Source organism: Caloenas nicobarica, chromosome 6 (assembly GCF_036013445.1).
Source record: "Caloenas nicobarica isolate bCalNic1 chromosome 6, bCalNic1.hap1, whole genome shotgun sequence".
NCBI lineage: Eukaryota > Metazoa > Chordata > Aves > Columbiformes > Columbidae > Caloenas > Caloenas nicobarica.
Genome location: NC_088250.1, coordinates 6723229 through 6736226, shown reverse-complemented (window position 1 = coordinate 6736226; position 12998 = coordinate 6723229). Strand labels below are relative to the sequence as shown.

At 41.3% G+C, this 12998-nt stretch overlaps 1 protein-coding gene across 9 annotated transcripts in view; it reads right to left on the bottom strand.

Moving 5' to 3' along the window:
* The window catches only part of HDAC4 (histone deacetylase 4), a 231084-nt gene that overhangs the window by 86678 nt on the left and 131408 nt on the right, over window positions 1-12998 (bottom strand). For 6 of the 9 annotated variants that reach the window (XM_065637248.1, XM_065637254.1, XM_065637252.1 and 3 more), the window contains exons 5-6: window positions 9622-9772; window positions 5166-5286 (exon numbers count right to left, since the gene is read on the bottom strand). In XM_065637248.1, the coding sequence (XP_065493320.1) occupies window positions 5166-5286; window positions 9622-9772 (272 nt within the window). The remainder of the gene's footprint in view (window positions 1-5165; window positions 5287-9621; window positions 9773-12998) is intronic. The other 3 variants (XM_065637251.1, XM_065637253.1, XM_065637256.1) reach the window with 1 other exon arrangement.

Below are 12998 nucleotides of genomic sequence, written 5' to 3'. Positions count from 1 at the left end.
CATGGGTGTCATTACTCCCCGCAGCCGTAGCACAAATGAACAATTTCCCTCCACTGAATAAAACTCAGACATAGCAGACAGAGTCTAAGGATGAAATAAAACTGAAGGACGAGCACATTAGGTGCCACATGTTTAAATTGGCTAACAGCAGCCATGCTGCACAGGTGCTCTTCTGCCTTTTGCTTCGCTGCCTCCTGACCCAAGTGCGGAGCAGAGAAAGGGCGACAGTCCTCGACACCTTTCCAAATTAACTTCTCGAAGCCAATGATTTATAGCTTTGTTTGAGCAGGCTGCTGGAAGTAAATTACAGTCTGTTTGCTAAGGATATTAAATAATGAATGAGTTTTCTAAGCCTCCTACCAGTTTGCTGGCTGCATCTTTCCTACTTAATGACTTGTGCCCAGCTTCGCTGTTTCTCAGGAGCTCTCCCAACCCCGACGAGAACAGACTTGGGGAAGGTTCCAGACTGTACACATTTGCAGAGCAGCTACATCAACAGAATGACTGATTTAGCCATGCAGGTGACAGCCGTGAGGCTATCAAACAATCTTACCTTTTCAGTTTAAATGAACATAATTTAAACCCTGGATTACTTCTGTGAGACAACAGAAATTGAACACTTTCTCAAAAGAAGTGAAGATTTTAAATTTTACATGGCCTAATAACCAGGCATTCTTGGAGACTTTGGTTAAAAAAATATTCTCCTACAAAAGGTTCTTAAAGGAACCAAAATGAGCCATTCCCAGTTGAAAATTACACCAATTCATCCAATTCCTTGAGCGGTACATTTTGAAAGCTCAAATCAAAAGTAGGCTGTTTGGTGAGATACACAACATAAATTCCACTACAAGTTATATAATTCAAAGAATAAGAGGCTAATGAAACATCAGAAAAATACATCAAATTTTCTACATGATTTTGCTACAGAAAACCTCTGAAAAGTTTATTTGAACATCAAAATTTTCTATACCCATCCCTCTTACCAAGCAGTATGATTCACTGTGGTTTCCTAATCCTCCCCCCTTTATATTCCAAACTTCTCCGCACACAACAGGCAGAATGATTTTTCAGGTTCTTACACAGTTGTATTTTTCATTAGCATTCTCGCACACCGTGTACTCTTTTACATTCGCACCAATAAATGCCCACATGCACGCAAAGTTTAATCGTCACCTGAAATCAAAACAGAACCAAACTGAAAAATATTTGAAGCCCTCCCGAAAACAGAAGCCGCTTTCTCTGCCGGCATCTGCTCGCACCATGGGAAGGCAGCACAGAGAGATGTTTCACAGCCAGGACCCTGCAAGTCAAGAGCCCTCAAACCCACCACGTCACACAATGACATTTTTTGCTCTTGCCTATAAAGGCAACAGGCTTTTTTTTTTTTTTTAAAAAATCGTGACCTAAGCTGCACAATCATGTACATTGAAGCTATTTTCATCACTTTGTCAGGGAACACGCAGGAACTCAAAGGGCCTGTTTAGATGTGCTTCGGGGTTGCTGAATGACAGATATTTAACTCTGCAAACAGGAATACATTATATTGCTCGAGGACTGGGATCCGACAACCTACGCTGCTTCGGGTGAAATGCACTAGTCTGCATGCCCATTCAAGAATTTCAGAGGTCTTCAAAGAAATGAAATTGTATACTAAATCAAGTTTGCAGGCATTCCTGGAAGCACATACGTTCGCATAACACGTCCCCTGTTCTTTGAGCTCCGAGGTCCTTCGAAAACCCACGCGTGCAGCAAAGCACGCACGATACTTCAAACATATTCGTGCAGCATAAACTGAATATGTATTCAAACATATGTATCTGTGCTAGAATGTTTCGTGTACAGAGACTGCAGACACCTATGTACATTGGAATAATTTAATGTATAATTGTATCTCTCTAGCTCCTCACCAGGCAAATACTCAAGCTCTCTTTCATGATTGCTACTGGATTGAGTGGCTACTTCCTAAGTGCATTTGTGACAACTTCCTAGGGAAATAATAGCCCTGTTAGCTAAGCCCGAGGTGCTCTGTCTGTGTTCCTGCTAAGCCACTCTTTCTTAAGTCTCTTCAAGAGCAAAACCTCCTGGGAGCAGGGCTGTCTGGCGGCTTCGGAACCCACGGGAGGGACAGTCTGACAGCGCAATTCAAAAGAACCTCTTCTGTTGTTGCCTATCAACGTAATCTGAAAATTATAGTCCGCAAAGCTATTTTAAACAATTACATATAGACTGGAGCTGTATATATTAAACAGAGTTTACAAAGTGGCTTGAATACCGTAGAGCTAAAGACTAAGCAAGGCCTCTGTGAAAGCCCCTAAGAAACATTACTGAGTATTACCAAGTTCCTTTCTTTCTTTTAGCAGATCCTTGGGATTACGACTATATTCTTCAAAGCCTCCAAAACTGGTCCCTTTTCATTTCAAGGGCTGATCCGCGCTTGTGACAATGCCCTTTAACATCAGTGATCAATTAGAAAATATTCACTGACTATAAACACTCCATATTGCACCAGCAACCAACAGTGTCGAATGAAGTTCAGACACAAGATACTGAAGCTAAAAGCATCTGGACATCTCAGTGGACAACCAAAGCCTGGCCCGAAGGCCCAGGGCAACAACAGCTATTTCATATGTCAGTGGAATGTATTTCATGTCAGAGCCACTAATGTAGAACCACTATGGTGTTCAGTACTCTTAGGAGATCTGTTCTTTTTTCCAATAAATGCTTTTTTCTTAATTTTAAAAAAAAAGGAATTCACAAACCTTAATAAGACCAAAGGAAGTGCTTAAAAGCAGGCGTGTCATTTAAAAGACTATTTCAGCATCTGTTACCACTTAATTGGCTTGCCTGCTCGCAGTAGGAGCATCTCGTCTATCTTCTGCAAACCTCGTTTCCGTGTGTTAAATCCAAACACTACCCAACTGAATCACATTAGAAGTATGTGCGTGCATAAATATCTCTATAACTGAACTGGTAACCTATGAGATGCCATATAAATAGATGCTAATATGCAATTAATTTAAAGGTTTTCTCTTAAAAAAAAAATAGAACGGGAGCAAAAAAATCTTCAACTTCTGCCTTAGCAACCGAAGGGTGAATTTAAAAATCCTCCACCGCAAGACAAGACACCAGAGTGACGCAGCCCTGGTGCCATCTGCCCTCCTCAAAACGGAGCAGAACGAGCTCCTGCCGGCAGCTTCGCACCGAGACAGACCCTCAGAAAGATTTGTGGGGCCTCGGAGGCGCTTTCGTCCCTCTTCACATCTTGTGTTCGAAGCCAGAACACTGATCCTCTCCCCACCACAAAGCGGAGGGAAGACGAGGGGTCTGTGAAATCCATACGAAAAAGGACGGGCCCTTGTGCAACAGTTTGTCTCTATCTGTTGGCATCCCTGGAACATCACAGGAAAGGGACGTTTTGATCAACATACGCCATAATAAACTTAATCTCTTTGTGCTCAGAAAGTTCTCGGCATTAGCTTAAAACAAAGCAGGAAACACACTGAAACTGCTCTCCGATTCCTCTCTGAATGCTGGATTCTCAGTGGAAAAGCAATTAACTGAAAACTGTGCAAAACGTAAGGAATTCAGATCACTCCCAAATTTATTTTTCACTTTTCTAAACCTACCTGTGATGGGAATTCTATGCCAGGTTTCTCTAGGGCCAAAGAATCAAAGGTTTTGGAAGAAAGCGCTTATTCACTATCCTTAATTCCAGTTGACTTTCTAGTACTTTCGCATTAACAGGCATTTTAACCAACTGGGAAAAAATGGAGAACATAGCGGCTCAGAGTGTCTTCAACTGCTTTTAATAAAATACTCCAATTTCTTGGTGAGTCTCAGTTACGACCAGTGGAGAACCAGTTATCTAAAAAAGATACTTATGTTGTCTTGACTGAACTTCAGTTTCTCCTATTTCTTCTACTATCCTTGATACTGACCTAGTGGACCTTAAATATTATCTTTGCTGAAACTAACAACATTTCACTATTTCAACCCACGCCATAACTACACAATTTTCAACTCTCAGATTAGATATTCAGAGATGTATTAAAACTGCTCAATCTCACCTCAGTGGAATAATGTTTGAATTTTTCTGCTAACTACACTTCACCATTTCTGTACTGGCGCATAGCTGCAGTATCTTTCAAACTGAATTTCAGCTTAATATCTTGAATTTGGAAACGTCATCTGGCTATGACCTCATCATCCCTGTATACATGTTTATTTTTTAAGACTTAAAATACTGTCAGATACTTAACTTAAACACAAATTTAACAGCAAAATTTCCTTGACTTCTGTCATTCAAAATTTCTTTAATTTTAGGGTAACTAAAGACAACATCCAAAACATTTTATCTTTAAAAAAACATACAATCTATATTTACAATGTTATAGCAGTGAAAATTCTTCAAATCATCTCAAAGCTTCTGATTTACATTTATACAATGAAGAAGTGGATTTCTGGAACTGATACTTGGACCTCGATTCTAATACCGTTGCTTATATTTGCTATTTGGTGCATTCAAACTAATCGAAGTTGCTCTCTGTTCCTGTGTCTCACTCCCTATGACACTTAGGTTTTCTGTTGAAATTTTTCAGCTGAAATACAAATGTTGGGGCAATAGTGATTAGAAGTACAGAGAGGATGCACTTCATGTTTCTCACAGTTTACAGAGAAGAGACGAGTAAACAAAACTTCCAACTTTGAGAGATTAAGATGAGCATTAAAGGCTTTAAAAATGCAATGGTAGCTCAACTATCCTGAGTTGTACTTCACTAAACATGAAAAGTAATTTCCTCATGTTCTTAAAGTTCACATTTTACAACACCTGGTGGAACAAAATCCTGGGTGAAAAGCTTGAGAACTTGTTAGGGTTGATCTTGATGGTAGTTCGAATAATCATGGATTAAAGATGACTACAAAGACCTCTACTCACAAAAATATTGTGACCATCACAGAAGACACGAAAATTATTCACACTGAAAACCACATTTTGGTCATGTACAGTAAAAGCAAACCCTGGTTCTATCACTGTTCTGGTTCATCCAGTAAACATGAGGTTTATTCCCCACATATTTATTTTATTCCCCACATATTTGTTCTCCAGCAACTGTGAAAAAAGGTGGCACCGGCTGAATCATAAAGATAAGCCCAGTACCACTTACCCATACCAGAAGCGAGGGTCACTGGATATACAGTGGTTGAGATTCCGGTGTGCCAATGCCTTCTTCTTATTTAAGACAAATTCTTGTAATTTCATCTTTACTTCTGTGCTTGCCACTGCACCTGAAATGTCAAAAAAGAAAAAGGTTATTTAATCAATTCACATCCTTTAAGGAATTTAAATTTCTAAAAAGAGTCCAAATTAAATCTTTGATTTCCAGTCCAAAAGAAGAACTTTTCTTTCAAAGAGAAAAGAACAAAGCGCCTTCAGTAAGGAGCTCTTTTTATTATTTTTTGTCTTTAGCTTTGCATATAATCACAACATATGTTCAAAAACAGATTTAATCAGAGATTTATCATTTCACTGTAAAAGATTTCTGAAGAGGATTTTTACACTTGCATAAAAGTACATTTAGAATAAAGCACTTGGACTAGGTATTCCAGCTTGCTTTTAATCAAAGGTATTTAAGAAAAAGGGTCTCGTGTACACTCAAGTTTTTAAATGTCACATCTGCAAGCAGAAGGGGAATGAGACAAATGTCTCATATGTAGATTTTGTCTTGAAAACTCTTGTAAATAGGGACCTCTTTGTTCAAAAGTATCTGTGTACAATAAGACCTACATAATATTCCAATTCATTTACAAGTGTGTAATCTATTTCTTCAAATAGAAAATCTAACATTTAAAGAAGAAAGTCAGTAATTTTGTAGCGTAGAGTTAAAATGTCAACTATGTAATTTCTAATCATTATTTCCTCCACAATAGAGACCAGTCTGTTTTACTGCAATGATGGATTAAAATTACCATTTGGTTGACAGAACAGATTCGCAGGCAGAGTTCCTGATGGAGTAACGCATAGAAAGTTTGGCAAGCAGAACACGTGGAAAATGATGCTTCATCTATACCACGGTGTAAAGCAAAGAATTCCAAAGGAAAATATCTAGGCTACGAGAAAATGAAAAGGCCAGGAAAACTGTCTGCTCTACTGGGAATAAAAACTTAAAATATGACAGAGTGATCTTTTGTCTCCTGGATCCCACTCAACAATGACATTTGACAGACCAGGGAAACAATTTTTTAAATCTCTGCAAGAGAAGAAAACTGCAATATTTCTATAAAGCACTGCCTGAAGATGTAATATTGTTTGATCACCAAAGCAGCATTGAAAAGCCTGAAAATCCCCTTTTTGGGAGCCCTACCTTTCTCATTAGCTCCGCAAACATAGGTTTGGTGTGTACCCTCATGTGAAGCTCAACTGAGGAGCTCAGGACAATTTCATACGAGTGTAGCAAGACACACAGCTAGACAAGAACAGGTGACAAATTCATGCTTAAATGCCTTCTCTCTCCAAGTAGTCTCATCTTTAATCTACTAATGCCTTTAAAATAATCAATCATGGCTGTGTTCTCTCAGTTTTGGAGAAACCTAACGTGATTTAGAAGACCTGGAATTAACCTGGAGGTTTACAAAAGCTGCCTTGGCACATTTTCCTCCTTAGTTAGAAGCTGAAAGGCCCCATATATGCTTAACAAGATAAAAATGTGTAGGCTTCCTCTTCCCTGGGCAACGCCAGAGCCATGGAGAAAGCCATCATGCAAGACGTTCTGACCATTTACAGCTCTTGACCCTTGAGTTGAAAGATCAAAAGAAGAAAAACCCAAAAATCTTACTTTTATTATACTATATTGGGTTATTTTGGACCCAGTCACATTGTTACAGGCAGAAGCACAGCGCAATATCCAGTAAAGATGTTAAAGAGGGTGCCAAAGGAAGAAAGGGATGACCTGTCACATGTGTGACAGTATACATCAGGTAGGGGTATAAGCAAAGAAGATGAAGAGTAGAAGAAGAGTAGAAGAAGAGTAGAAGAAGAGTAGAAGAAGAGTAGAAGAAGAGTAGAAGAAGAGTAGAAGAAGAGTAGAAGAAGAGTAGAAGAAGAGTAGAAGAAGAGTAGAAGAAGAGTAGAAGAAGAGTAGAAGAAGAGTAGAAGAAGAGTAGAAGAAGAGTAGAAGAAGAGTAGAAGAAGAGTAGAAGAAGAGTAGAAGAAGAGTAGAAGAAGAGTAGAAGAAGAGTAGAAGAAGAGTAGAAGAAGAGTAGAAGAAGAGTAGAAGGAACCAGAGAGCTGCTCAGGCAGCAGCCCTGGCTGGGGGAGCAGCTGGGTGCGGTGGGGAACCCTTCGTTTCAGAGGGCCTGAGCACCTGAGAAGAGCAGGGAGCAAAGAGCAGATCAACTGATAAGAGACTGCAAACAGGAGCGAGCCACGATGAGCAAAGTACCGCAGAGAGGATGGCTCTGAAGAGTCAAAACACTGAGCCCGTTTGCTACCACAGAGGCAAAACCAAGTCACGTATTGTCCCAGGATCAAATAGTATCCAAATATAGGAAAAAGCAGGGGTAGGGGGAAGAGGATAAGGGAGGGAAGAAGCAGCACCAAGCTCCTGCTGGAAGGAGGAGCAGGGGAGCAGAACAAATGGAAGTTAACGAGAGGAAGCCCTTAATGCTAGTGTGGGCTGGTCAAATCTGGCCAACTTGTCGGAGAAAGTCCAAATCAAGCCTTGGCTCCAGGCTGCCCGAGCAGCAAGGAATTGAATGGTCCACGCCCAGAAGTGTCTGGAAACACCGATGCAAAGGTTCTAGGTTCAGTCCTAACCGTGGAAAGACAGGATGACCACCCGCTGCTCCTTATCCTGCACAAAAACCACCTTCACTTTCCTTTTGTGGAAGTCATGCTTTCGATCAAAAGCTCTGTGACAGCAGATACCAGTTAATGCAGGACAGTTAAGGCTCTTGAGAAGAGAACACAAGGACCTGATATTACACTAATCTAAACCAATTTGTGATTTGCCTACTAAAAGGTACAAAACAATATCATTTGGCTTACAGTTATAGAGGAAGGAGAATGAACTATACATCTATTACGCACTCTTCATTTTTCAGATCAGGACAATTTTAGCTGTGTTGCGCTTAGCAAAATTTTCTGATGCGAGAAAAATAACTTAAGTATTCTTAAGAGCTGAGGTGCTATAATGATTATACACCATAGTACCTCTCAAATAAAAAGTAATTTAAAAATAAAACTGTATCCATGGGAACAGGATCTTCAACTTAACATCCCCAAATTCTGTTCTTTCCTCTACACCTATGTGTTTCATCCAAAAGGTGCTTTTGCCATTTTACAGAGATTTCGGGCATTTTTATTTCTTGGCAAATTACTTTAATGAGAATAGCCAGATACCAATTTTGCAGAGAGGCCCAGCAAAGCACTGATACAATATCAACAGTTAACAAGAACAGCAGGGTGAGGCGGAAGTGCTTATTAGCTTCTATCCAGCCCAAACCGACTGCCTTTACTTCGGAAAATAACACAAAGCAGCCACAGGACAAGGGAAAAGCATTGCACGTGGTAGCCAGACAGGCACCAGAGCAGCAAACCTGCATTACCATCACCTTTGCTTGCTCCTGAATGTCAAACTGCTTCTTTTAAGTAGATTCTGATCCTTTGGTCTTTCTCCTAGTATTTAAAATGAACGAAACCCAAACCAAACACACGCAGCCACATTTGACCTCCTACGAACAGCTTTGCCAAGATACTGGGGTAGGTCTGTGCGTTCCCTCATTTTGGCTGCAGCTTAATGTCTGCCACATGCAGGGAGCGGGGAATTCAACCTTCAGATGTTTTTTTTATTAGTCTCCTGGACCCCAGTCCTTTCCTACTAGAAAAATTCTCCTTGGGGCTTTATCTTGTTCCTGGTCCTCAGACAGCATCCCATCTCCTGCTACCCTTCAGCTCTCCCCACTCCTTCCATCACAATCTTCTTTATTTCATTTGAAATTAAGACCTAATGAGTTGATAGTACAAATTGGAGAGGTATTTTTCCTCCCATTCACTTCCCAAAGAAAACCGAACAAGCAACCAAAGTGTCTTTGATAAGGGAAATTGTGAGGCCATAATCATTCTACTGAATCTCGTGAAGTGCATAATGACACGTGGGAAAGCCAACCACAATCTGTAACCTCGTGAAAGAAGTTCTTTCTGAATGAAAACACTCTAAAGCTAAGAACTGAGAACTCGGCTACATCTTAAAAGAGTGAAATTAAGAAAAGTGAAAGAAATGCAGTGTGCATCTGGTGTATTTTATGGGCTTAATATTCTGCCTCCATTAGGAATGCTGCCAAAAATACTTCAAAAAATGTTAAATCAAGTAAAAAAGCGATACGCTTCCTTTTGAAAAACACTAAAATGGCATTTAGTCAGACAAAAATGAAGATAAAGCATAGAAATACATTTCTCTCTTACCCTCAATACCTCCTAACAGTTTACATAATAAGCTCCCTGTGCAGCAGAGCTCTGGAGAGAGGTGATCATGTAGGTTTCTCCAGCTTTATAAAGCTGCTTTAGGGCTTCCATTCATCTGCTCTACCTGTCATCACTGAAACAAGTGAGCTTTTGCTACTCACTCTCTTTTCCTTTCTCTTTGTTTTTTAGCTGCTGCAGTTTCTGCTCTCGGTGCTGCTTCTCCAGCTCCTGCTCCTGTCGGTGCTGCTCCAGCTTCCTCTGGTGCTCCAACAGCTCCTGCTGATGCTTCATCGCCAGCATCTCCTGTTGCTGCTGCGGAGAAGGGACAGGGGGGAAAAAGAGCAAATTAACACAGATGGACTTCCCAGGGCTAAACCAGAAGCTGCTATCATTTGACAGTAACATTGCTTAATTCATCAAAAAAGGAAAAGTGGCATTTTCCTTGTCTAGAGGCTCCTGCACTAAGACCCACCGGTACTTTGTGTAGCCCCGTTTCTAGTTCAGGACAGCACTTATGCTAAACCACAGGCACTATATGCTCCGGGCTTCAGGGCACGGTCTATTTACAAGCACAAGCATCCTGTTCAGAAAGCATCTAAATTAAGAAAGTGACAAAAAGCTCCCGCCCAAGCTTCCCCAAGCACTTTGGAGGAACCAGTGCTGCTGGGTCCCCACTTCTGCTCCACAAGCCGTCTACTGCCACCGCCGCTCGGTGCCCAGATCCCGTGCCGAGCCAGTGCAAACCGCTTTTCCAGCTGGACCTTGATTTTCCCTCCATCGCCTGTTTTAAGTACAACCCCATTAGGACACCTTAATTATGAATACTCATATGTTTACCTTGTACAAATCCTGTGCTGAAGGAATATCATTGAGCTCATCAAGTCAGGCACTTGCAGTAAAACACACAATCATCAACATGGGCTTTGCAAGACCAGTTCAGTTCCCTTGCACCTATGCTTTTTTGCATAAGCCTTTAATTATATGACTTTGCACTCTGGTTTCTCCAAAAGTCCTTCTCTTGCTCTGTCTAGATAGTAGAGTTCCCATGGACTAGGACAACTATATCTTTTTAACTTCACCAAACGCTGGTCACTTCCCGTCTGCTGTGCAAATATCACACCTTAAGCTAAATGCAAAAGCACTGGCTTTCTTGTTGGCATGATCATCACCCATTTCTGAGCCTAATTATAAAAGAATTGATGCATTATAAAAAAAAATTTCCAATTATCTCTCAAGGAAGGATTTACCCTGGACCTCTCGACTTGCACATGTTCACGGGAAGAACTGAGAGACAGGCTGCCTAAATAAGGTCAGGATTTGCAAAGCTTCCATCCAATGGGGTGTTCAAGACTTGAAGCACCAAAGGCTCCTGCCCACATCTACTGTGCAAGTCCCGCCTTGGGTCTCCAAATCCTGGTACCTGGAAGACGTGCATGGACGCACCAACCTCCTGGGATATTTGGGGTGGGTCTCCCCAGCCCAGAACATCCTTTTTGGGTCCAGGGGTGATTCTCACGGGGATTGCAGAGGGTGTTCGATCTGCCAGGTCCCGTGGCAGTACCTGTCGGTGCTCAGAGAACATCTCATGTCTGGACAGCTGGCCAGAGACAAGCTGGGCTGCGGAAATGCGGATGACAAATGACAAGTCTCAGCAACTTGGCTATGTGTGTGTGTGGATCCCCATGGGGCTTGCAAAAAGGCGCTTGCCCTGGCGCAGGGCTTCTCCCTTCAGTTCCACTGAAAATCACTTTGTCTTTAAAAAAAAAAAAAAAAAGCTCAAACTAAGATTTACCACCTCCCAATTTCATTTGCACACTCTCCAGTGAGATACGTGCTAAAGCCACCTACTTGGGCTGCTCCGATTAGCCTTGAAAACCCCCTGAAGGCAGAAGCACGCCAGCTCCCCGCCGCCCCCATCGCCTTACGCCGCACTCTTTACGTTGGCAGCTTATAAACTAGCAGATTGATTTTTTTTAAGCTGGCAACGTTAACCTCCAAACCCCTTACTGCTCTTGGTGATAGATGAGGCTTCTCCGAGACTGGGCTTAATGGGTGGCTGTGCTCAGATACCACCCATGGCTCCGGGGTCACAAATCCTGTCTGTGGAAGGGGATCAGGGCTCCTGAAAACAGGGAACCTGCTCCTTCCCAGAACGTGTCTCACTCCATCCTTCTCCAAACCCTGGCAGCATGTCTGTGTGCAAGACTCCCGCCCCGCGTACACCGGTTTCTCCTTCTCCTTTTGCACGTTTTCCTATTTATGCTTTTGACAGCAATCTCTTATTTTAGTTTGTGGTACTGTACATTTGTACTACCCAACGCTTCAGCCATGGATACATTATAGACGATACACATAAAATTATACCATTCTATATAAAGATGAAAAAAAAAAAAAAATCTAAGAGGTACTTTACAATCTGCCTGGCTATCTGCTGGAAATTCTTGATGGAGGAGTCCCTGCTGCTGCCGGTTCCAAGCAGGCAGATTGTTGTAAAACACCAAACCCCAGTTAGTAGAATTTGCGGTGATCGCACCTATGTTTCCCTTCCTAATCCTATTGAATTTTATGTAAACAACAAAAAAATCCAGACTCTAAAAACCTATAAAATAAAAAAAAAAAAAACTGCAGAAAACTAGTTATTTTTGTTTTATAATTAAGCAGCAGCTTCCACTAACACATCTCCATTTGGAGAAAGACTATCTTTTCAGACTTCCAACAAGTCCACCACATGGTGGGCTTTTATAACCTAGCCATAGAAAGTATGCAAATGAACAATATTTAATGCACAATATGTTAAAACAGGTTTTGTTATTTTTATGAAATCAGGAGCCTTTTCTCTCCATCTGCAGTCTCCTAAGTTTGCATGCTATGCTTCCTGCAATGGTTTACATACATTAGGATGCTTTAGAAGGAACTGTGCTTTCATTGACATCTGTAGTGAAATGTAAATGAAAAGACCAATTTGTATCTGGATGGCTTATAGAAGTTTCATTAGAGATGTATTGTTTCTGCTGATTTTGACTCCAGTTTCCACAAAGTCTATTCTTAATATAGTTTTCAAATCTTTTCAAAGTCGAAAAAATAAAAATAAATAACGAAGCAACCTCTCCAATCACACCCATGAAAAGCGATAATAAATTACTTTGTTGGTATCTGTCGTGGCCTCAGAAAACGACTAAAGAAAACCCATTAGAGTGCTCTGTCTGAATCACGATGTCTCCTTAGAGCAGGAATATTTCTCCATGCTTAGGGCTGAAAACAAACCACACAAACAGAAAATACACAGTGCAGGCTCAGCAAAAGGCAGCGGCGACGTGGTGACTTTCCCAGCTCAGGCCATCCCGCTGCACATCCAAGTTTCAAGAATTTGGGGTGCTGAGCCAAGGTGAGGCTTCGTTGCTCGTCCTGCTACTGGTACCCACCTTGTTATATTAGAGCCGGAGGGAAGATAAGTACCACGCTTTTCCGTGCAACAAGGCCCTTTTTACCTTGAAAACTGTAAGCTTCAAAGCTTGCTCTGTGCCCCGATTTTATATTT